Source organism: Lagopus leucura, unplaced genomic scaffold, assembly GCF_019238085.1.
Source record: "Lagopus leucura isolate 7727_CA_CO unplaced genomic scaffold, USGS_WTPT01 Super-Scaffold_100002, whole genome shotgun sequence".
Classification (NCBI taxonomy): domain Eukaryota; kingdom Metazoa; phylum Chordata; class Aves; order Galliformes; family Phasianidae; genus Lagopus; species Lagopus leucura.
In genome coordinates this window covers 52,145,247-52,171,684 of record NW_024962263.1, presented here as the reverse complement: position 1 = coordinate 52,171,684, position 26,438 = coordinate 52,145,247, and the positions used below count along the sequence as shown (strand labels likewise).

The 26,438-nt window shown below is 39.1% G+C and overlaps 1 protein-coding gene across 7 annotated transcripts in view; it reads left to right on the top strand.

Moving 5' to 3' along the window:
* The first annotated feature begins 7,742 nt into the window (after positions 1-7,742).
* PCMTD1 (protein-L-isoaspartate (D-aspartate) O-methyltransferase domain containing 1) overlaps positions 7,743-26,438 on the top strand; it is a 42,980-nt gene continuing 24,284 nt past the window's right edge. For 2 of the 7 annotated variants that reach the window (XM_042869531.1, XM_042869529.1), the window contains exon 1: positions 7,744-7,888. Coding sequence is in view for 5 of the 7 variants with exons in the window: in XM_042869524.1 (XP_042725458.1) it covers positions 26,006-26,312 (307 nt within the window). In the remaining 2 variants the exon portion in view is untranslated. Of the gene's footprint in view, positions 7,889-8,680; positions 8,771-20,040; positions 20,228-22,077; positions 22,135-25,884; positions 26,313-26,438 lie in introns of those variants that run through there. The other 5 variants (XM_042869524.1, XM_042869525.1, XM_042869528.1 and 2 more) reach the window with 5 other exon arrangements.

The following is a 26,438-nucleotide window of genomic DNA, read 5'->3' as shown; positions in this document are numbered from 1 at the left end:
ATGTGGAAGAGTTCTATTTGGGCTTGATACTTTGAAAAGCATGATATCAGGGCTGAGTGCACCAATTGGCCTTGGCAGGCCTGATGAGCCGCACCGGGGACCTCCACTCCCAGTTCTGTCCATGGTGCCAGGAGATCTACTTAAACTCAGGTTGCTCTACACTACTACCTCCATCTCTGTATTGTTTGGATTCCCTGGCTTCACCTTGGCTCTGGCTTCTTGCTTTGCTCTTTTCTTGTGATTGCTGGGTTGCTTATAGTAGTGTTAGAAATGAAACTAGAGATGTGGATTTTTTGACACATTAACAATATGCAGACAGCTTTTCTCATCTTTCCCACTTAAAAGTAGAATATAAGAAACAGATACCTAATGGATACTCTTAAGTGAATGGTAGTACTTGAAAGACTCTTAAATTATTGCATGTAGGTTGGTTGATTATCCATGGAATTATATATTGTTCCACATTTAATAAAATCAGGCAAAAATACAGGAAAGCTCCCAGCATCTGTTAATTTCAGAATAAAATTCAGCTATTAGTTAAGATGCAAAATATAGTAACTTCCTTCTAACTGACTCATTTAAGTGAAGCTCATAGACTATTTGGCTTCAAAGTATTAGTCATGATGAGTTATAATTTTCTCAGTTTAAGGGTTGTGTTGCTTGTAAAAAAATAGCATCATAAATTTAGCATAACACCCTCTTGATTTAAGCAAAGAACAACAAAAAAGTCTGTTGTTGACTCACTGTTACTTACAGCTAGATTAAAATCAATACAATTTCTTGGAGAACGTCTTGGGCTTGCAGTTTACAATCCATGAATAGGACAGAGGTGACACTTTCTGCTGAAATATTCATATTGTGTTGTACTAATATGCTTCTGAGACGAGTTACAAAATGCTAAAGGAATGCTGAAGGAAGATGCATCTTTTCCCATTAGAGTCATGGAAAAAAAATATTGTAATTGAAGCAGGTGTTCATAATTTTTTTCTTAAATGGCTAAAAGATCCCCATCTGTAAAATATCTACTGATGAGATACAAGACAAACACTAGTCTTGGTAACAATTTTTTTTTACTTTTATTTTTTAACATTCAATTGTGTAACTGGATGTTATAGCGTGTCAACCATTCTCTGTATCAATGTGCTATGTTTATGAAAAAAATTATAAATATGGTTATATAATTATCAGAGATTCCAAGCCACTGGAACCCTTCCATTATGATGTTCTCAAATTTGCTCCTAACAGAAGAAGATGAAGGCCTGGGCAGTAAATTGGAAAAGTAACCTGAAAGAAGTTCATATAGTAAATAGATCATAAGAGAGATATCTTGAGGCCAATGGCAACAGATTCCAATTCACTTCAGACATTTTTATATTTCAGTTAAAAAATATGCGTATTTCTAGCATGTGCTTTCAATGTTTAAAAATATAAGCTGAGAATAACTTATGTTCTGGCAGCTGAAATTATTTCATACCCCTGGCTATGAGTCATTCTTTGCCAACACCCAGTAGCACTCCCAACATGACTGCTCCAGAATCTGAGAATACTAACACCAGCCTAGCAGAGGACTCCATGACAAGTGAAGAAAACATCTTGCACTCTCCCATCCAGATGTATCATTTTGGCTAAATATCACTGCTATTCCTGCTTACTCAGGGCTGTTAAAAGAAAAAAAAAAAAGAAAAAAAAAAAAAAAAGAGTTTCTAAGTTTCTGCTATCATGTTTCCTTCTTGAATAGGACAGATGATAGTTGTGATGGCTTACATGAAGCATGAGATTTGGGATGCATGGTAGATTTCAGACATCCCAAATAAATGTATGTGACTAAAGACCCAGCACATTTTATTTGGAACTGATTCTATTTGCTTTAGAGGAGCACAATCACAATCCACAGAATGTGTAAGTGTTCAAAAGCTTAATGCAACTTATGTCTGAGAAGAGAGTATTTCAGAATCTACAGCCATGATAATTTCAGTTAAAAAAAAAAAAACATACCTTTGGGACACATTATTCTGATCTTAAATATGATCAACATACAACCACTTGTATCTAAGACTTATCCTGGGTTTGTGTATCCAAACTGCAGCAGGCCAAAGATGAAGAGACACTACAGCTTGCAAAATTATATCTCATCAGTCTTACAGGTAAGATCTATCAAGTTTCATCTGTAAATGTGGCACCCTACAAATGTGACTAAACCACTTCCAGAGCCAGGTCACACAAGAAAGCAGTGTAGCTGCATTCCTGCTTCAGAGAACCTCATCAACAGCCTACAGAGCCAGCCTGATCTTTTCCTAGGTGTGTAACTGGAGGTTACAATATGACATACAACTAGGCAGTCAGACAACTCCATTATAGCCTTACTGTCAGCGGGTTGGTGCTGCTTACACAGCTGAACAGACTCAACTTGGCTTTGGCACTTTGTGGAAGCTTCCTGGGAACTGGAGCACTACCTACTATAAATCATTGGAAACAGCATAGTAGTTGTTGGGGTATATAAGAGAGCAATGGAAAAACAGAAGAGAGGCTGCAATATATAAGAGAAAAGAATTAATACCTGATACATGTTAAAAATACAATGAGCAGGCCAAACATTTAAGGTAAAATGAACTGTTTTTCAGAAGTGATTTCATTACTTTTCCTTCTGTAATTCCTCTTTGTAATTTTCTCGAGTGCAGTATTTTTGGTTTTGAGACACTATATTAATGTGGGAATACTGTCAGTCTAGCTAAGCTTTTCTTTTAGGAGCACCTTAAAAATTAGCATATCTATCTAAACTGCTAGAAGAGAGATTACCCCATCGTTAACTAACCACACATGAATGAGACAGGTGGACAGAGACCTCACAACAACTGTAGACCTCTCTCCAAGCACTTAGGCATAATGTACTCAAAACTTATATAAGGAATGTACCTTTGTTCTGTTGGGTGTGCACATTAAAAAGGAAATATCCTCTGGGCATCCGGGGCCTTATTTAAGAATGCCTGCTTCTTACTACCCACATTTGTTTTAAGGAGTTTTGTTTGGGTCGAGGTTTGTCTGGCAACAGGAAGACCAAATGTTTGAGACAGGAGAAAAACACTACAGGTCTTCTGCATTTCAGAGCACTCTTCCTGAAACGGGCTATGCCAGTGACTACACATGATACTGTCTGAGGTATGTGCTCACTGTATCTTCTTCCCAGAAATAATACATGCTATAGAGAACAGAGGACAATATCTGAAAAGTGTAATTGCTACTTATACAGCACATGCTCTGTGTGCTCCACAACTGTAAAATGATCAATCAAGGCTTGTCAAGAATGAAAATCCACAAAAATAAAAGAAGGCAATGAAATAAAATAATAGGGGAAAAAATAAGAGCTCAGTGCACATACTCTTTTAAAGCATGAATATCAGGATAAGGCATATGAAAAGAGAGCAACTGTAGTTTTAAAATGCTTGATAATCAAAGCTGAAACAAAAAAACAGAGTAAGATTAGATTGAAGGAAGGAAGTCTAGCAAGGTTGGGGAAACTTGAAAAAAATTAGTTACATGTAAAACAAATAAGAAACAGGATGTTGCACTTCATAAAGTTACACAAAGTTAAAAGATTTAAGCACAAAAAATATAACAGCTTTCAGTGTAGTTTATGGTATAAAGACACTGTTTATTTTGTGGAGTAGAAGTAAAACAGCAACTTCTGATCTTCAAATGAATCTAAATGTTCCACTAAGTGTGAAGTCAGAAATAAATGAACTCTTCTTATCCTACTTGCTGCTGTTGGTGAAGCTATTTGTTCAGAGTTCCTCAGCTGCAACGTTTTCAGTTTCTAATGGGTGTGCTACATTAGCATGACACAAGAAATAGAGACTGCAACTACCATTAAGTGAAAACCGGTAGTCCTGCCATCACTTTAAAGACACTTTTTTTTTTTTTCCAGCTTCACTGATATAATAGCACATAATGGATGTTTTCAATCAGATAAAAGACAAAAGAAAGAAAAACATTCGATTTTCAAGAGCTGGTAATGCTGAATCTTTCATAATTATTTCATTCGATTGACCACTAACAATTGAAGCTATTTGATGGAATAGAAAATCTTAACATTTCCCTTGTTTAAAAATAACTTTCAATTTTTGTCTTTTTTTTTTTTTTGTTGTTGTTTAAATTACATTGTTTATAAAATATGTTTATAAACAATATAAAATCATGTCACCCAAGTCAGTTCATCTAAATACATAGAGGGCACCCAGGGATAAAGCTTTAAACAGAAATACAGCTCTATAGAACAGGTTATCTGGCTACATATCCATAGTATCTTAAATGAAACTCATATTCTATGTTCACTCATTACTTATTACTTTATCACTTTATTATCACTTATTACTTTTTGGGGGATACTTCTTATGTGTGTTTTTCAGAACACGACAACCCAATAGTAACTACATCCTGTTTTACTTTTCTTATTTAAGCCTACGCCATTCATAAAGTATTAGTTGAAATCTCAGGCACAAGTAACTTTTCATTAGAAAGAGATTTTAATTGTTTAGTTTTCAAGGCCAAAATCAATTACTTCTTCCAACAGTAAATATCCATAATTAAAATCGTTCTGGGATTTGTTTCTATTTTTGTACTCTATGTCTTTTTCATTCATCTAGAAGAAAAGCAGTAGATTTAGGATAGATAAAGGAATAAATTTTTTAGAGTGGGGGTGGTGAGGCACTGGAATAGGTAACCTAGTGCTGTGGTTGATGCCCTGATCCTGGAAACTTTCAAGGCAAGGCTGGATCAGGCCCTGGGGGCAACCAGATCTAGTTGTGGTGTTCCTGTTCATTGCAGGGGAGTTGCACTAGATGGCTTTCAGAGGTGCCTTCCAATTTTGAGGATTCTATGATTCTAAAAGCAAATGTAAATGTAAAAGCTAGAATGAAAAATCACTCTTTCAAAATGATAATGATTTGTAAGCTTTCAACATTGTCTAAAAATGCATACATGCACAATAATGTGACAAAAATGAATGGAAACATAGCTTAGATATAGGGTTTGTTTGTTTGTTTGTTTTTTAATATCCTTCTCCTTATATAGCCTTTCCATAACTAAGCAAGGGAAAAAAGAAATCCTTAATTAGTATGGATATTACGTAAGAAATGCAACAGAACATTATAATGTTTTAACCTTATTGAAATTTGAATGTATTGCCGAACATCAAAAATATTTTGAATATTTTTACAAAGCCAAGCTTTATAGGCCATTTTTGTTATCGAATATCCCTGAAAATAACATTTCAAGACAAAATACTCATTTTTATATACTTCCTGAGGCATATGAAAGTATTTAAAAACAATTATGCAGAACCATGGAACATAAAGTTGAAACTGACTCAAGGCAAGCCACATTACACGTAATGATATATAAATGATTTTTATGACTTGAAATGTGCACAAAAATAAAAGCATTGTGAACTACACATTATTTGTTACTTTCATGCCAACAGGATTACATTCAAGGGATGCTATTTGCATCATTCTATTTTTAAGCTGTTGTCATTTTTACGAAGGCCAGCATGTAAAAGAGAAAGTTTTTTTCCTGTGGAAATGTGGTATTCAGTATACCTAACTACTCAATACATATGGCAATCCTTATTTGGAATGGACTATGAATTGCTGTGTATATCCGATTTTCATTTCAGTGTAGTAGCAGCTACATTTCTGTATTTAACCTTAATGATTACTCGTGGCAAATTTCAAATTTATCTATAAAAATGGAAGTCTAAAGTACATGTATTTCTATTAGACATGAAAATGCTTTAACCTTTGCCAGCAGCACTGAATGAAGACAAACTAGATTCATTCACCTAGTTCATATTTTATTTGTATAATCACAAAAAAATAACAGAATATCAAATCCTGAAAGAATAAGGAATGCTTTAATTTGAAAAAGTAAAAACAACAAATAAACACACAAAAACCCAGCCCAATCCACTTCCAATGATTATTGAAGTTTGAGGGGCATGTTAGCTTAAACAACCTGTTTTTTAAATAAAGGTGAAGGGATATTCTTAAATTAAGAAGTGCTTTACATGGGTTTTGAACTCAGTTAATTTACACAGAACTTTGGCAGAGTCTATCACATAATACTTAAGCTGACATATGTTTTTAGGAATGTTAACTTACAGTCAAATGAAAAGAAAGGATATCCAGTTTATGCATGTGTCAAACTTAAAATGATGTGGCAATAAATACAATTTGCATCCAGATTCAAGCTATATACTGCAACAGAAAATATGTGCCTTACTTCTGTTTTGAAGATGGGTGACAGGAATTAGTAGAATCATATGTGCTTGAGTAGAATATTCAGTTAGGCTTGAATATTGAATCTTTTTTTTGAGCTTTGAGAGGGCAGAATGACCTTCCTAAAACAATGTTTATGCCCACTGTGAATGGAAAGAAAACAATATCAGTTCATGCCACGATAATTTGCGAGAAAAAAAGTTATCAGAAAAAAATCTTTAAAATCAAATGAACAAAACATAACCATAACTTCTGTCCTGAATGAATATTAAGTGCACTTTGTCTGACAAGTAAGATATCGGTTATACACAAGGAGATCTAGGAAGATGATGAAAAGAGAAGGAATGAAAAGCAGGAAATCTTCATGCACAGTAGGCAAGAGCTGATCAGTTACAGCAGTAACAAAATAGCTACTTGACCAACTAAAAATAAAGAATTATTTCTCATTCTTAGCAGAAACTCTCCCCAGTATATGTGTGCAATTACCTCCACCTTAAACTGTAGCTATCTACAGCCACTATAGCAGGCATCAGCACTCCTCCCCTCCCCTCCAAGTGACATTCATTCCTGGCTGCTTACCAGCAACGTTTTTACCTAATTCATTTATCCGGGCTTTCACTTAGAAATCCTGTTCCACCAGCACTCAAACTTTGGCTAAAACTCAAACCCTTACACCTCTCGGCTGCGTTTTGCAACGCTTAAACCACTCCAGATTAAAAAGTTTAAATGTCACCGAGTTACCGACGTTGCAACTTTAATTTTGTAGCATCTGTACAGGTTTTTATATCTAGTAGCCTTAAATTTCTACAAACTGTATATTGTCTGCATATTGACTGGCACATCCGAGCTGGATGCCCTCTCCCTGAGGATCGGGAGGCCCTTCCCAAGTGGGATCTGAGGAGGTGACACTCTCCCTCTGAGCTTGTCACAGCAAGGTCAAAATCCTGTCGAATTAGCAGCCTCGGAGAAAGTGGAACGATGTCAGACGGGCATCATACATTTTGCACACTTTTACAAACATCAGGCCTAACAAGTTGTGCACCCCTTGCCCTCCCTGCGGGGCCGGCCGCTCCAGGACTCCCCTCCGCCCTCAGTGCCGCTCCTCCGCGTTCAGAAGCGTGCCTGCTTCCGACCCTCGGCCGCACCGCGGACAGCGGTGACAGCGGCTACAGCAGCGCTACGACCCCGACCGATACCGGCCGGCCCGTAGGAGGCCGTTGGGCGCTACGGTGAGTATCCCTACATCCCCTAGCGACTGATGACGACAGCGTTAAACACCCTCCTCCCATTGGCTTTCGGACACGCAGAGCGTGACCTATCAGAGAGCAAAGCGCTGCTGCTTCCCCCTCCCCCTTTAAAGCCGGCACCGCGGCGCGGAGGAGGCTCGGCTGCCTGCGACGGCGGCGTCACGTGACCTTCTGTTTACATCCTCTCAGCTGTTGGGGCCCCTCCTCCCCTTGCGGCGCCTTACACCAACACAAACAGCGGCCGGAGCTTGCCGAGCCCTGCGCTGCGTGGCCCGCCGGCCTCGCTTCACTCCGTGGGCGGTCGCGGGAGCGGCTAGAGCGCTCCTCCGCTTTACTTCTGCCCTGAGCGGGGTGTCTGCCGCACACCGGGTGAGTGCCCCGCGCACGGGAGGAGGAGGCGGCAGTGGGGCTCCCCGTGGCTGTGCTGCGGGGCCGCTATGGCAGAGCCGGGACGGTTTGGGGTGAGGGAAAACGCAGCCCCCCTTACCACCCCTCTCCTCCCCCCCGCGTCCGCGACTGCGGCTCCCATTGTCCGTTGGCACGCAGGCGCGTGGGGGTTGGGCCGGGGGGGGGTGGGGTGGGGGGAAGAGGTTGTTTTCGCGCAGCCGGGACGGGCCCCGGGCTAGCTGACGCCTGTAGAGGTTGGGAGAGCGCTGTGCCCCCTCCCCGGCGCCTTCTCTCGTGTGTGCGGTGCGTGATCTGCGGCCTGAGACGGGGTGGAGGGGAAACCGCAGGTGTGCGGGGCTGAGCGGGACGGGGCGAAGGCCGCGGCTGAGAGGAGCGCCGTCCCTGCGCTCCGGCTCCTCCCCGCTGTGTTTTCCTTTTGTTTGGGTGGAGGGGAGAAACGCGTTTTTTTACGTAAACGCTGCCTTTCGACCCGCAAGCTCCGGCGGGCAGCGCTCGGCTCTGCGGACGAGAGCAAAGGTAACGGGGCCGCTCCCCGCCTGTGCCGCTCCCGGCTCTGTTTACATCGCTCTCCGCTTGGGCGGGGGGAGGAGCGGGACCTCGCGCCGGGCGGCCTCCCCCCTTCGCTGCTCTCTCCGCCGACACGTCCCCCGCCGCCGAGTTTGCCTCCTCCCCTCGTCCCGCCGCCCTATGCCACGGCGCGGCCGTGCAGGGAGAGTGGAGGGAGGGATCTTGGCATCTGTCTGATACGCAGTTAGTAGCCGAGGCCTGCTTTGTGCAGCCCGGACTTTGAAAGGAGAAAGGGAAAAACGAAACATCCTGCGGTGAGAACAAGCAACTCGGGTGGTGAGCAGGATTCATCCTGAGGGAGGAAAACATTTTGGGGGGGTCTGCGTGAGGGAAGAGATGGATCTGCTGCAGTGTGTTGAAGGTGTCTGTGTCCTACCAGTACTCAGTAGGACCTGCACAGCTGCTGTCCTTAGCGGGTGTTCTTTCTGTTTGACAGGTCAAAGTTAAGCACAGTTGAGCTGCACGCTTAAGCAAGAAAGTAAGGCTGCTTCTGGTAATGAGCAGTAAACTTTTCAGGTGCACAGAGAGGATGCTTGGATGAGGGCAGTCAGCACTTGAACAGATTAAGAAAGATACCAGTTTTTGTTTGTTCACTCTGTGTAATGAAGTGCTTTTCTAGATTGAAAAATCTATGCTTTAAGTTTGTAGATAACAAGAGTGCATTGGGAGAGTACCTTTGTAACTGTAATTCACTATTCTTGCAAAAGAATTACAATATGTGATACTTGCCGCCCCTCCCTTCCCCTCCTCCCCCAACTCATACTTTATTCTGGGCCCTAAGCAGACCATCTCTGGAATGAGTCAAGCTTGTATAAATTGAGCTGCTTTCAGCAGAACTCCTGCCTCATTTGTTGGAGAAGTTTGAGAGGTGTTTTGGGTGTGTAGGTGGACAAATGAGTCAAAGATCTATCAGTGTCTTAACTGACTTTGGGTAATAAAGATCATGTAACACCAGGAACATACGTTACTTGACTGTGTTCAGAAAGCTATGAGAGCTTCAGATGGAGATGGGCATATAGCCAGATGTGTTTGACAGCAGTGAATGTGCCTCAGATACGCAAAGAGAAACAATTAGATGTTGTTGGGAGCTCTGCAGTGAAGAGTGTGTCATGAAATTGCAGAAATGGATGAGCTAATTCTGAACTTGCACTCAGAACAACCAAATGTTATCTCTGGATTTGTGCAGGTAGAGGCTCTTTTCCCCTGCGTTGTCTCAGATCTTCACAGTAAACTCTTAGTCATTCTTTCTCTTAATTGGCTTTATCAGTGGATTTTTTTCATCCAACCTCAAACTTTTTATATTGTTATTGTGACTTGATCTAGATATTTGAACAGTCCATTGTTATTTTGAAATACTAGATTTATTAGTTAAATCTTGCCATTTTTATAGCCCTCATGTTGCCAAATTGGTCATTTTTATTCCTTAGGCTTTTGTTTCATTGTTGATGACTACCCCAAGCTGCAGCTGCTCCTTTTGTAGAGGCTTCTGCCTCCCAAGAGTCTAATAATAGGATCGAACTACCAAACATGCATTGTAGTTCTCCATGCTTGTTCTGGGCTGCACCAGAGCAGCCGTCTGGCTGCGTTTCTGTAAATTTGGTGAGCTGTTGCTTTAAAATATTGTGAGTTCAAAAGCCTAAAGTTAAGCTTAGCATAGATATTGATGGAGGTGAAAGTCTCTAAAGGGCATGTTGCTTGTAGTAACTCTTCTGGACAAACTTCAAAGAACAGTAATACAGGGACCAAATTTCAAGTTCCTATTGTGAAACATGATTGATAATGCATTTCTTTTCTTTCAGATGTATTCCCAAAATTCAACATGGACAAGTTTCTGAAAGGCTGCATAGAAAAACATTTATGCCAGTAGTTTTAAGACTCCTGAAAAACAAACACGTTGAAAGTAATTCTGAAATTGATGAGAATGTTCATTGTGTGCTGAAGGACAGCTGACAACACAGTTGTTTTTGGAAGACAAGCATCTTTACATGTAACTGTTCATTCCCCATGTTATTCTCCTTGTCATTAAGGGCTTCACAGATCTACTGTTTTACTCTGTAGAACAGAATAATAGAACTTGCAAGCAATTCTCTTGCTGATCAGTAGTTATCTCTGTGTAAGAGAAGTGGCTCAAAATCTGCTGCACTTGGTAGTCTTAGGTGCAAGCATAATTGTTTATCATCTACTTTATTTTACCTACTTAAAATGTAAATTCAGAGGTGAGAAGAATGCTTCCCAGTGTTTTGCAGATGAACAGTTAGAAGTGTGACTTGCCTAAAGGCACTCTAGAGGTCTTCCAGTAGAGTCAGAAGGTGGTCAACTGAATCAGTTTCTAAGCAAGGATGTGGGTTTTTCTAAATGAGAGCTCTTGTAATGTGTCTGTTTTGTAAAAGTAATGATCCCATTTCTTCCCTATTCTCCTATGGAGTTCTAGACAGTAAAGTAGTTCATGTGAAATAATATGGATACAATTATGTTAAAACATCTGGAAATAGCTCCCGTGCTCCATTTCTTTTTGGGCTTACTTGTGTGTTCAATATATTATTTAGAGGCTTCTGCCCTGTTGAATGTGAGCTGTTACAGCAGTTGCTGCTGCTGCATTTAAGAAAATTGGGATGGACTTCCTGAGCCTTGAAGAAAAGACAGAATTTGTAGCAGTTCAGGATGTTAAATGTCGTATTCCTCCGCCAGGGATTGAAGAATTAGCTGGCTTCCATTCAGAACAGTAGTACTAGTTTTCTTTTCCTTTTGTCCTTCTGGTACATCATGCCAACTGGTTTCAGAGTTAAGCTTGCTACTGCAAAGTTGGCAGTGATGTTAACTTGTGACAGGGAGCCTGAAATCCCAACAACTGTGTTTTGGATTCTTAAAAATCTCAGCAGCAAGATGTATACCACTTCTGAAGAGAAGCTTGTTGAAAATGTTGAAAGTAACAAGCAAAAGTGAACTGAAAGTGAAGATATCTTTATCTGGATTAAGCACTAGATTATGACTGTGATAGGTGACTTATCAAGGGTTGTTATCAGTCCTTTAAATTGATACATGAAAATATAAGCCATCCCTCATTGTGAGGAGGAAGGCAGTACTTAAGAAGTAATCATAAGGCAGTTTAAAAACAAAACAAAACACCAACACCCTGCAGCCCCAGAATAATTCAGAGGTGACATCAGGAAGTCACCATGGTGACAACTCTGCACGTTCTGGTGTGTTCTCTGGTGGGGGAGTTCTGGGTAGGGGAGGTGGCCATGAATGGGGAGTAAGCTGTTCCAGTTAGAGGGCTGCCTTGGGGCAGAGAAAGAGCTCGGAGCCCACTACTTAGAAATACATTTATTGAAAGCTAATCTTGGAGTTCATCTCTGTTTTGTGTAGTATTTAGTGAAGAAAGGATGTTAAAGTTTAGTTCAAAATGGAGAACGTTATGTTGTATGAGTTGCAGGAAGTTTGGGGTATTTGGAGTGTTGTTTAATCGACTTTTAACTATTGAAGGTTATAGTTCCTTAAGCGTTAACCAGTGCTCCAAGTTTTCTAAAGGTATTTGCTCAGAATAATGCTGCAAACCAAATGCTTAATGTGATTTGCTGTGTTTCTGGAGGACAAGTGGAATTACTGTTTTTAAGTGAGGATTTAGAGCTGAACTTGGTCTTAGAGAGCAAGTGGTTTGTTAGCAAAATGGAATGCCTGAAAGCTTGTAATGAAAATAGCTTCATGTTTCAGATATGGAAAGATACTTACCCTTCAGCAGCTTTAAATAGATGTTTAGTATCGTTATTTGAGTAGTCAGCATGAAGCTTTTAGGTATGACAGTGTCTACTGAAGGCCTACATTTTCCTGAAATTCCAGCAAAAAGGGGGAGGGTGGGAGCAGGGGGGTAGAGAAAGTAATAAGAGGATAAATCCAGGTAGCCTTGCTGTTAGGCATGCTTTACTGGAGATTGTTTTTACATATTTTTATTTTATGTATATACAGGCACATAAAGTACACATGCACGCACAACCATCCAGTCATGTGGCAGTGTAATGATTATATTTGGTCCTATTCATAGAACCTGGAGTGCCTCTGGGTTCTTTATTTATTAGGCCTCTTTGGCCTATGACACCTTAGAGTACATACCTGGTTCCTTTTCCAGATCCAACTGTCGTGTTCCTTTTGAGGGATACGTCTCTGTATGCAGTTGGAGTGCTTCTTAGTGGTCTTAAATCATGTTGCAAGGACAGGAATCATACAGAAGAGGTGTCCATTGTTACTTCACACCGGCTGTTGCAGTGTCATAGACCAAGTAGCCCAGAGTTAGCAGGAGCATCTGAAATAATACTGGAGGTCTGTGTTTAAGCACCTGAATCTCATCTCAAGTATCAACAGTTTGTTGGTATTGCAAAAACTTTTATTTGTGTAATTTCTAAATAGCATTGCTTTTTAATTCTGTGAATAAGGACTTTTCCTTCCTTATATATATATATTTTTAACAATTGGCTCATTATAATCTTTAACGATAGGTGCATATTTCTAGCAGTGAATTAAGCAATTGTGAAAACTGTTCAGGATGAGCAACAGCAACTTAGTGATAGCAGGTAATGTTCCAGCGGGTGGCATCTGACTGTGATTGGGAAGCTTTTTTAGCTGTTGTCTACAACTATTAATTTAGACTTAAAGATGAGAGGAACAGTTGAATCAGGTTTTTTACATATATAATAGTAGCTTAAGATGTACTGAGAGGTGGTATGCAGTAGTACAATAGATACAGAATACATGTGTCTGAATGAATGTTACTATTCTAAATGTTAATGTCAGTAAAAATCTTAAAGCAGAACAAACAGCATTTAAAATCAACTTCTGTCTTCAGAAGTGAAAGGGATCTAAATTTCAAAGAGAATGTCTCACTGATGACCTCTTCGTTATTTATTCATATCTTTTTATTTTAAAAGTAACACAAAAGTTGCTTCTCCAAGATGAGCCAAGTTCATTATATATATGTTTTCCACATGTTGAATGCTGAAATCATTGGAACTTCTAGTAGTAATAGTCAGCTGGTAAGTTACACGCAGATTGACATGTCTGTGGTATCCCTGTTTCAAATGTAAAGCTTGGTTCCTATAAACAGTTGTTTTAACATTGGAAGAAGAATTAGGATTGTGGTTGGGAGAAAATGAGAAGTGGTTACTATTCTGAGAATTTGTGTTATTTCTGTACTATTATTTTCAACAGATAATTCAGGAATCACCATGTGGTTTTCTTTATATATGGTTTCTATAAATATCTAAGGTGTGGGGGGCAGAATGGCGAGGCCGGACTCTTTTCAGTAGTGAGTGGAGACAGGACAAGGGGAAATGGCCGGAAACTGCAGCATAGGAAGTTCCGCACAAATGTGCGCAAGAACTTCTTTACAGTGAGGTGACGGAGCACTGGAACAGGCTGCCCAGGGAGGTGGTGGAGTCTCCTTCTCTGGAGATGTTCAAGACCTGCCTGGATGCCTACCTGTGCGACCTGCTGTAGGGAACCTGCTTTGGCAGGGGGTTGGACTCGATCTCTGGAGGTCCCTTCCAACCCCTACAATTCTGTGATTCTGTGATTCTTGACAAATGTTTGAATGCAGAGTGTTGGAGCCGCTGTCTTGGTAGTGATATCTTCAACATGACTTTTTAGTTGTAGGTACAGCTAAAATGCATGGAAATGTAAATTGCTGAAAGAGTGAACGCCTTAATCCACCAATGACAGCAGCAAAGCAAAAGGTTAATATCTTGCAGTGCTAATACCTTCAAGTAGTTAGGAATGCTATGAATACTTCTATCAGGCTGTCGGTATCACTGAAGGAATTGATTTATTTTGGAAAATCTTGAGGCCCATACTTTTCTTGTTAGCTCTTGTTGTTGATATTGAATTCTGGCAGGTGGGATTTGCTGGCTCTTCTGCTGCAGCATGTGACTCTGCTGTTTATTTTCAAAACTGTCCTCCTCTTTACCCTTTTGAGAATGAAATGTGGTTCTGTTTTCATTCAGTGTAGTCACTTACTGTCTATTTTCTTAAGCATTGCTGTGTTCTTCTACAAACTCTAAATTTGGTGTAATCGCAGTCAGGTCAGTGAAACTGGAAGGAGGAGACAGACCAGTTGCTGAGCCTTTTTTAATAATTTCTGTGGAGCTGACAGTTTGCAGTGTTACAAATCCCATAGGCTTTAAGTCTCTTATTTACCTCAGTTAATTATAACTAAGACTCATTACTGTCGAGTTTTCTGAGATTCTAAGATGTGTACTGGAGTAGCTGAGTTCTCAGGAAAGTCAGTGTAGGATTTAGCTTGGATAAACTGGGGTTGTTCGTGATATAACTAAGGCAGATTATGTGACTGTAGCAGCCTCTTGTGTTACATCTGTAAACTACACCTGTGTCAGGTGAAACCCCTGTGTTTATATCTGTAACGGTTTGACTGGGTAGGATTATGGGAATGAACATGTCCCAGTGTATAGCTGCTACATCAAACAATAAAAGGTTCTGAACTTCCTTATCTTGGTAAAATATTTGTATAAATATCTTGAAATGGTCACTGAGGCATTTCCAAAAGCTCCAAATCCTTCTCTAGACTGCACCTGCTGTTAGTCCCATAGGTAAATTCTAACTTTGGAGCCATGTTTTCAGTGGTACTTAATTCTTATCTTGAGATGAAATAAAGCTATAATGCGTTAAAGTTAAAAATGTGCTTATGTGTGTTGGCTCTTAAGGAAGTGCTGTGGGGGTGTTTGTTCAATGCTTATAATGTTTAAGAGCTATGAAAATCAGGTGTGCCTGAAGTTGTTGAGAGATCAGAAGTAGGTCAGAATATTTGTAAAGGACAGGTAATTATTTGTAGAATGTTTCAAAGTACTGACTACTTAATGGGCTTTATTTGCGGTTTGGGTCAACTTGGTCAAGTTTGAATTCTTAGTAGTTCAAATTTAGGGAACATGTATTTTAATTTTGTGATCTTAGCGGTAGAAGCTTGACAGTATCTTAGACTATGTGGATTAAAACAGTAGTAGGATATGCAAAACAACAATACAACAAATAAGTTGTAGAACGATTCCCATTGTCTGCTTCTCCCTTGTCATTTGCCTTTAAAAGAATGCTCTAAACCTTGACTATTGTAAATGAATGTCAGCACCATAGTAAAAGCATTTCTGTGCTCTTAAAGGAATTGTGAAGTACTTGAGTAAGTGAAGAAGAAACAATCTTATAGCTATCTTAAACAAAGCAAACACAAAATCTTAAAAATAACCAAACATAGAATGTGGCTAATTAGAGATTCTTTTTAGGGTATGATTTAGAAAGCAAACAGAAATCAGTTTCTTCTAAATTTATACAAGCTTTTAAAATATGTTGGAACTTAGATGAAAAGTGTAATGTCACTGTATTTCAGAAAGCAGTTGCAGTTTTTTACTGGATGTAGGTACCTGTTATTAAGCTATATTTTCAGAATCTTGCATCAAAGTGTTTCCTTCTGAAACAGTCTCCTTAGTCATAGAGGTTTGTTTTTTTTTTTTTTTTCTTGCAGTAGAACTTTAATCCTGATTCAGTTTTTCATGGCAGTAAGGAATGAATATTACCTTCAGATATATAATTAGGCACTGATCACATGTTGTTTTGCCATGCTCAGTGGCATTAAGCATTGGGACGTTAAAGAGGGCAAGACATTTGCCATCATCAAAACAGAATAGGGTTTGATTTGTCTGCTAGTGATGCCATCTTCTGAGAAAATTCAAGTGAGTAGACTTGGGCAGATTGCATTTGTGAATGTTAGAATAACATTTGAATTACTACTTTCAAACAAGAAGCCATCAGACGTTACTTACAACTAAGTTTCAGCATTCAGTCTGGGAAGTTAGGGACTGGATATGTCTGTCACTTGAGCCTTAATTTTAGGCACCCATGGCCAGAAGTGTGTGTGTATTCTCAGAAGACAGCCCTGAGCTCATGCATACATAAATGCATAGTTGCACATATGTGTTAACACTGGCAGAAAACACAGCTTTAGTGCGAGTACAGGCAGCACCAACTGCTTTACCCTGTTGCTCTTTCTGGATGGTTAGGCTGAATGCTAATGGGAAGTGCTAGTGGAGTCTCCTTCTCTGGAGATGTTCAAGACCTGCCTGGATGCCTACTTGTGTGACCTACTGTAGGGAACCTGCTTTGGCAGGGGGGTTGGACTTGATGATCTCTGGAGGTCCCTTCCAACCCCTACAGTTCTGTGATTCTGTGAAATGCATGCATACATACAGTGTGGATTGCTCAGTTACTGGGGTTAAACACCAGTTCTACCTATAATGGGCCATTGGGTCTGCTTATTCCCTGTGTCTTTGTATGCACGCACCTATCAGGAGTCCTCTACCTGTGACACCTGAGGTTCTCCAACACTAGGCTCAGACCATTCCCTCCAGCAACTGACTCCTCCAGTTACCCTGCTTGGGTACTGACCCCTACCCGTGGTTCCCAGGTGGCCTCACATACCTGTGGGCCAGTCCAGTTTGGTGCTCCTCGTGACCTGACCTGCATATTCTTACCCCCTTCTTTTCTGAAACCAGGGATGACACTGTTTCCTATGACCCTTTGCCACATGGGCTCCAGTTGCTGCTATTAAGACTTCTGTACATGCAGAATAGAGCCTTATACTCAGAACAAAGGGTTAGGAAAAAGTGAGAAGACAGGACAGGCAAGACACACTGACAGCAACCTGCTAGTGTGACCTGTCCTTCTATCACCTTAGCTCTCTGTATTTTCTCCCCAACCCCTTTAATCCTTGCTCCTTCCTTAAACATTCCATAACAAGTGTGGTGCAGTTCCCATATGCTGTTCCCCTGTCTCCCTCAATAAATGTGAGGCCCTGTAAGCAGTACCACTTCTCTACCTTCAAGGTGCCATGGGGAGGCCCAGTGATGGATGAGGTGGAGCAGTCAATGGCTCTTGGTGGAGCCCTGGGAGAAACTGCAGCAAGCTGGTTGGTTGGGCTCCCCTGCCTGATAGTGTGCCTGCTCCTCTGTGTAGCAAAAATATTTTTATTACATAACCTGACAGGAGTAACTTTGATAGGTACTGTCAAATAATTGGTATAATTATTTGCAAGTGTAGTTGAAAATGTGTAGTAGAAGTGGCTACTAGGCTATATAGGGGTGAGTTAAAGTGATATTGTTACAGAAATCATACTGCATTTCCCAGTGTGCTTTTGTTCTTGTTCGTGGCTTCGTGCTTTAAATGGAAACTGGGAGAATGCTAGAACAATCACTGGAAACTTTGTGGAACAGTCTTTTATAATGGACTTCAATGACAATACCAGTGCTCTAATTTTCATAAAATAAGGAGCTGAATTTTGTTTTGTTTTCCTGGATAGCTCTTGCATTTGCATAGGGACTTTTTTTGGGTAGATTTATAACATACATTCAGTTCATACTTTATTTGTAGATCTTGAACATTGCAGTAAGTCAGTGATTTAATAAGAACCACATGGGGTAGTTGATCTCCATATAAAGTAGGCATTAAACATCTTAAAAAGCATAGGTTTGTTATGGACGAGGTTGAGCCCTTAAGTAATTGCTATTGACATGTGAATAAGCATGCATATAAAACCATTTGTGTTTCAAAAAATGAGTGGATCCAGTGTGGGGCTTTTGGAAGCTGGTAGTAGTGAAATACTGATGATGAAAGGCAGGATGCAAGAGTAGGCTGTGCTCATACATGCTTCTTGAAGATTACGGGCCCAAGTAATAAAGTAGCTGCTTAAAATATGCTGTTGTATTGTACTGCACCATTCTAAGAATTTAATAAACATGATCAAAACTTGAAATTCTTTATGCAGCGTCTGATGGAGGGGTACATAATAAAACTTGACATTCTTAGGCTGTGGAAGTAAACATTTTGATAGTATAGTACTGATTTGTTTATGGTGTTTTTGCATGCTATTCAGAATTATGTCTGAAGACCGCAAAATACAAATGTTCGTAGTATGCTTCAAGTTGAATTGCTGATTTTTATGATTATTTTTGAGAGTGCTGTAAATACATAGCTTTGAGATGAGGTTTCAAGTGTCAGGAATGTAACCGTCTTCTATTTTTACTCTTGACCTCATTTCTATTTTCTTTTGCTAAAGGCAACAGGCCTATGTTGTTCTGTTGCTGCTGGAAGTGAGTTATTTAAATAACTTGAAATGTTTATGCACAATAAGCTTTTGAACTTTAGCACTAGCTGAAGTAGTGAATTTTCAGTCATAAGCCACATTTATCCTACTGAAAATTATATGAACTGTGATTCTGTGACTTGATCCACTTAAGACTGTAGCTGCAGAAGTTGCATTTGTGTTAAAAGTTCAGGAGATTGTTTCAGTTTGTGTACTAAACCTGCTTTGTATTTTGAAATGTGTATACCCTTTTCCTTCTGCAATTGACTGCTTTAAAGAGGTGAAGGAATATCACTTTACTTTATGGTGTCTGGTTTGCTACCTTCTGTCATCACCACAAACTAAATTTAAACATTTTCTTTCATGAAGAGAAATGCTTGCTTTTAAAACATTTAATGTTTGATTGTTTCAGCTTCTATAAGCCTGTTTGCAAGGAGTATTCTCTGTTAAATATTGTTGAGCAGAGCTGTTTGTTGTGGTGATGAGTTTTGCAGCCTGGCCTTTCTTAGCTTGCTAATTTCTGTAAATACAGCAGTTTTTCTTCTGGAAAAATAACCAAACAGGTGCAAATACAAACTCAATGATTGTCAGACATCTGTATACATTGAGAATGCATATCCACCTTCTGAAGTCCCCTGATGATTTAGTCTTGCTGGTGAAGAAGCCAACATTATCTGATACCTGCTGTTTCTGTGAGTCTTAGATTCTCCGGAGTGTCTGTATGATACAAAGCAATAGTCTTTCAGTTTTTACTTGATAGACTTAAAATAGTTGTAACCTGGGAGCTGTAGGCACACTTAACCAGGAGCTGAGTCCTTCAAAGAGGTTGCACTATAAGAGAACTGTTGCTGGGTTGTTGCAAGGACTCTGCTGGATGGAAGGATCAGGGCTTTTCTCTGTCACACTGGGGCACTGAGTTAAGTTGACATGTTGTTTGAGATACTCCTCTGGGACTTTGCCTGGTCTCTGGGACATCTTACGCTCCACAGAGATGAGATCACTTTATGCAGCATCATGCAAACAGCAGGATCAAGCTGTAGCTGACCTTCCCTCATTATGCATGGTATGCATGTAACTAATCTGTATTTTGTTAGATTGTTCTATAACAACTGATGTGTAGCTGACTGCTAATGATAAGTGTCAGGGTAGCAAATTTGTTTGGATGACATACTACTTATCCATATATTGTGAAAAAGCGTGTCATGCTGTTCTAGTCCATTACTAGGCAAGTGAGACAGGTTTCTTGTCTTTCTGCAGGTTATAATTAAGAAAGGTCATCCAGGGGCCTGGAGGATATTCTAGGATGTGAAAACAGGAGCTAGGTCTCTAACCATAGTGACAACTCATAAACAGACTGAAATAGAGAGCACAGTTGAGGGCTACCTCTCTGAGGATATAGAGCTACTTTAGTACTCTTCTAGTACAGATCTACACCTTCAAATTTCAGGAACTAGCCTGCACTTGGGAATTCACCCCAGTACTACCGTCTGCATTGTTGAATTTGTGGAAGCACTGAATTCATTTCTTTCAAAGTAGGCATTCAGAACGAGTTTGTGGTGTCACAGCTGGGAAACTGTTTTAAGAAGAAACTTCTGAAGCCTGAGGTGGGTTCTTTTTTGTCATCTAGATTTTAAGCAGTAAAGAGAACTGAATTGGATTATGGTGGTAAACCACAAATTCAGAGTTACACTCAGGAAGTATTGGGATTTTTCTTTACAATATGAAGGAATGAATTTTCAGATCTTAATCAGCAAATCTGAATACAGGCCTGGCACATAGAACTTGTGTGTAGAAAATGCTTATTTTGGCATTCAATCTTGTCACTGTTTGAAGAGGGTAGGTCAAATTTCAGGTGAGGAAATAGGCCAGTTTAGAAGAAAACAGTGAAAAAAGAAGTGTCCCAGCCTAGAGAAAGGAGAGAAATTTTGAGGTGGAAAATCACCAAAATTCAATTTTTAAAAAATTTTAATTAAAAAAAAAAAAATTCACAGGAGGGGAAAACAAATTATGAAAGTTAAGAGAAAAAAAAAAAGGAAAGAAATTCACTGAATGTATACACTGAGTGTATTCAACAGCAGAGATGGTCCAAAAATTGTACCACCTTGTGTAACTCTGAAGGTGGAAGTAACTTTACTATGAAATCTGCACTGATGTCTTTATCACTGCTCATACATTCATGGAGCCATGAGCCTCAGTGCATCTTCTGAACACACCAAATACCACATGCAGTAGTGCAGGTGACTGGAGAAGAAGGAAGAAAGTGAAAGTAAGGGCATACCTGGAAACTTGCATAAACATCTGTTGAAGGCCTGATCAGGGTTTAAGCTTACACCAGACTTGACAAACGTTGTCTGCCCAAGTAGGTCAATGCAATTCAGGTTAAGTCAGTAGTCATAGCTGTTTACATTCATTTGGCTTAGCTTTAATCCTGTGATCTGTTCCTTTTTCCATTGCTCTATTGCAAAGAACCTTGAAGTATGCTGTGAGTGGTGTATTAAATTGGAGGATTGACCATACTTGTTTTTGTATTTGTTGAACTTGAAAAGTTTCTTGAAATGATCTACATGGACAGCAGGTTAGGAGGGAATGCTCTTGAGTGAGACGAGCCTACTAGATTAAAAAAAAAAAATAAAAATGGTTTTTCTACTAGTTTCCCTTAAGTCACTGACAGTATGCTACTGTACCATAAAAACAATAATTTTCCTCCTTTCTAACCAATTTGAAGTGAGAAAAGAATAGCTGTGGAAGAGGGCAGTTCAATTAGCAGTTACTCTTCCCAGAACATCTAGACTTCGTTGCTTCTAGTTGTGCTTTAACGAGAAGACATGAGTACAGAAGTTCCTAAATGTGTATGAAGACTTCAGTCTTTGTATCCGACTGTCTATTCTGGCTTTTTTTTGTCATCTATTACAGTTGCTTCCAGCACACAGTTCATATTTTGATTTTTCTCTAGTATTTGCATGACGAAGGAAATAGTGTTGTAATTTCTCTGTGGTTTGGAGTTGAATTGCCCCTGCTAATGGCACTTCTGCAATACTTGATGCAACAGGGGAAGATAAATGGAAAATGGAATCCTTTGCTCGTGGAGAGTCATTAGAGAGGACAAGAACAGGCAAAATATGATCACATTTCTATCAGTTTTCTTACGACTTTGACTCTAGTAGAAGCAGATTTAGTACTTGGTTGCCCAGCAAATTTCAAGCATCTGCTGATGAGATTAAAGTTGCTAACTTCTGCCATGAGGAAACACTGTAAAATGGACTATATTTTTTTTTCAGTGCTTTGTGTTGGGTCTGGTTAGTTTTCTCCTCTTGCAGGGGAAACGCTTTTCAGCAAATTTAACAGCTGGCTCCTGCATCTAATTTTACTAATAGCTTTGTGGTTTGTTTTTATGTCTTCTGTGTGCTGTTTCCCCAGAAGAAGGAAGGCTCAGCAGGAAACTTTGCATGTCCCCTTTGAACTGCAAGGGAAGCATTGCAGTCCAAAGTGCGATGAGAGAATTTCAGAGATGGTATGTTAATGAAAGTAAGATTTTCTCAGAATGCATTGGTTCTGAGGAGCAGACTTGAAAATATGAGTAATGACATCTATTATACTTCGTTTTGGTTTTCATCCTTTGAGACTGGGTAACAGTCAAGGTGGGCTAAAGGACATGTCAATATTACAAAATGCTATAGATTTGATATTGTATGGATCTGAAAAAGGCAAGATTTTGTTTATCAAATTAATTGAATAACTTTCCTATGTGGTATTCAGTCTAAGACAAGTGTGTGGGCTTTACTGACCTGAGGAATTAATCTAAAATGTAAATACACTTACAAAGCTTTTGAAATGTGCAGAATTTGATTAAGAGCTGGCAAATAAAGCTTGGCAAAGCTTGTACCAGTTACTGACTTCTCAGATAGGAGTGCAGGGCATGTAAAACAATTAAAATACGCTCACGATATGGTTAAAATAAGCTCGTTAATGTTTCTTAGATTGACATAGCCCAAGAACATGTGTTCAGTTAATGTGACAGTATTTGTTTTTGTGTTTTTAATAAAAAACATGGCCCAGAAAACAACAACAACAACAAAAAACCCAAGCAGTTAACCAAACTAGAAAATACTTAAGATGAGGAATTCCAGTAAAATTGATTACAGGCAAGTTAGATGCATGTCAAAGGTATTGTTCAGCAGTTATGTGACCTTTTACAAAAGCTGAAAACTGTTGACCTTTCATTTTTACTGTGGGCATGAGAAATGTTAAGGTCAACTTGTAGAAATTTTTAAATAATGTAGAGTGAGAAATTAGATTTTTAATTAGTTTTAATTAGTGAATGAACTTCTTAAAACTTTGTTGACATTGTAATTCTTAAACTATAATTTCTTTTGGATACTGTATTCCGGGGATTTCTAAGACTAAAGTTAATGATTGCATTTCATTAATTTTAGGCAGCTTTCTCTTTTATGATCTCTGTATCTCTATGTAAAATAGTAACTAGAATGTTAGTTATGCTCTGCATCTGCAGATACTGCGATTTAGGTATCTGTACGCTCCACAGAATGCTTTCTATAAGCTTTGCAATCTATGTAGACTACTTTTACCAGGTCGTGTTCTACTGTGCTTGTTTTGATCCTCGGTCAGCTGTCAAAAGCACAGCACCTGGACTAACTTCCCTTTTCTTTTTCCCCCTCTAGTGTCTACCAAACAAACCTGTGGGATGGTTTCTTTTCCGTATTTAAAAAAATAGAAAACGTGACTGTGTGTCTCTTTCTTCTGTTGGAAGCAAGTAATTTTACTTTCATAAGGAAAAAGCTTATAAACAAGCATTGAAAGGAAGTATTTATGCCTTAACAGGATATTTCTCTATAGCATATTTCATTTTTCATGAAAAGACCATAACTTGGTGTGTTTTCAATGCATGTCATCACTTGAAAGTGTGGTGCCACTGTAGTAACTAACTTTTACTGTCGGGTAATCCCAAGAACATAAAATTAGGCAATACCTAAATAAATTAAATGTATTACTATAGTGACTATCTTGAAATTAGCAAATGTTTTTGGTGGCAAAATAATTTCATGTAAAACAGGAGATATCATCTCACAGAAACTATAAGGCTTTATTTTGAGAGAAAGGGCTTTTTTTCTTCAGAGTAGTTTTGTTTTGCTTGCTCAGCAATGGAATACAGAGTTGGTGAAGTTCTCCATCTGCTGGCATGAGGCAGTGAATGCATTCTGCAGGTAGGGCTGAAAGTGATGTTTCTTAACTTTAGCAGCTGCATTCATCTTTCAACATAGCAATCAAATTTTTGCCTTTAGTTAAAAATCTTTTGAACTGGATCTCTCAGGGCAATCAAGAATCTCTTAGAGTGAGGGGATGGCAAGATGGCTGTTGTTTTAGTAGTTATTAATTTTAACTAGTTATACTGATTTTTGGTTGGAATAAAGTTGATTTTCTTCATGGTAGCTCATTTGATGCTGCTTTGTGGGTTGATGATACTGTTGATGACACTGTATTATGTTTTGCTGAGCAGTACTTACACAGAGACACGATCTTCCCTGTTGCTCATGCTGTCCTGCTGGTGAGAAGTTGGGAGAAGACTCAGCTGGACAGCCTACCCAGACTTGTCAAACAAGTATATATGTAATGCCATATGGTGTCATGCTCAGTACAGATGGGCTTTTACAAAACAGGAATTTGGTGGATTGTGTTGGAGTAATTTCTGATAAAAGGTTACATTTGCTTCAGAAATATTGGAAGGGAACTACTAGGTCATAGCCTGAACCAGTGACTGAGCTCCTGGTGAAGAGGTGTGTCCACCTCTGGGTGCACAGGTGCAAGCAATTTATCTGTGTACTGAAAGGGGTGGAACTGGGGTCCACCCCTCCCTGACCCTAATTTAAGGGCTGGTAGCTGTGAGGGAAACATCTCTGGAGATTGCTTCCCTCTGGGAGTTTTCAGCAAGCCCTTGCCTTTGGAACTGAGTAGGCTGTTCTTTTCTGATTACAAGGTTTATTATCAATACGTTTCACGAATCCTTCTATTATTGATTGGAGACAATTTAATACCTCTACTTGCTTGATACACTTATGTTCCTCTTTACGTGTTTTAACATACTACTTGTGATTATACCTTTGGAATGATACTTTTAGAAATAGCCAAGTCTACCTTTTATATTGAAATACAATATTTTATTTCTTCTTGAGAAAAGTCTCCCAAATACTGGGAGAAACAACTCGTGTTCAAACTTAGGTTGTATGTTATGTTTGATGTATTGTTCAACAAATAAAACTAGGTAAAAGACAGGAGGGAAGTAAATTGACAGAAGGACTAAGATTCTTTGTGTTTTTTTTTTTTGTTGTTATTTTGGTTGAGATGGCATTGTAAGTAATATTAGTAACTAGCTCATTTTGGGTAAGCTATTCATCTAAAATAATGTTTTTTTTTTTTTTTTTTTTCCAGTATTCAGTTCCTATTTTGCTGATAATTTACATAACAAATCCGGATGTTAACATTTTGCATTAGAGAATGCAATGGTTAATGTCATAACTGCATAACATAACATGGATAAAATACCATTCTGAAAGAGTTACTTTGAAGTGAGTGTTCTAAGCAGAATTCCTAAAACTTTCTGGTCACTTAAAATCTGGCAAGCTAATAAAACATTCTAGGTACTTAAAGAAATGGTACAAGTTTAATTCCTTTAGATCCTTTAGGAGGATTTCAGTGTGGTTCCCAGTTGCTGAATCCAGAACAGTGCAGTTTTCTACACTTGTATTCTGGTTCAGCACACAAGTGAATATCTGAAATGCATCTCACGGTCATTACCAACTGCCTGCTTTGTCTTCCACTACGCCGTTGGTTTTTGAGCACGTTAGCTCGGTTTCTTTAAAATTCAACTATGTTTGTTTATGCTTCATCTGCTGTTTGGTATTCAGTTTTCAAAACTGCTCCAGAGCTAGTCCAAAGCTGGTTGGCCCCACAAATGTAGTAATGGGTGAGAGTCTCTCAGTACTTTTTTGCAGTCCATATAAACTCTAGTGCTTGCTAATGTAGACAGACAGTGAAATATTAAAGTTAAGCTGAAAACCATTGGATTGTGTTGACACAAATCTGAAGGGCAGATGTTTTTTTTGACCGAGTATGATGTCCAACTATAATAGTTCTCTAAGTGATCCAGTGCAAACAGTGTTTCAATACCCTCTAATAACTGTTGATTTATTTTTCTAAAAGCTCAATTTATATAAATTTATCTTTTTTTTTTTTTTTTTCCCCTTAGGATTCATTTGTGATGTGCTTTTGAAAGAACAACAAAGGATCTGTTACATACTAAATGCTTTTGAGAAAATTCTCCTCCTGATGTATTTTGCAAACTAATTGAATCACCATAGAAATTCAGCATGGGAGGAGCTGTGAGTGCTGGAGAAGACAATGATGACTTAATTGATAACTTGAAAGAAGCTCAATATATCCGCACTGAGAGTGTGGAGCAAGCCTTCAGAGCAATTGATCGTGGTGATTATTATCTGGAAGGATACAGGGACAATGCTTATAAAGACTTGGCCTGGAAGCATGGAAATATACACTTGTCAGCACCTTGCATTTATTCTGAAGTCATGGAAGCTCTGAAGCTTCAGCCTGGATTATCTTTTCTAAATCTGGGTAGTGGAACCGGGTATTTGAGTACAATGGTGGGATTAATATTAGGTAACTTTGAAAATATTTATTTTAATACATTGCCACTGCATATTATTAGAATATTATACAAGCCTTGTACAACTTGCAATTCCTTAAAAGTAATAATAATGATACACAAAACTGGATTTTTGATGT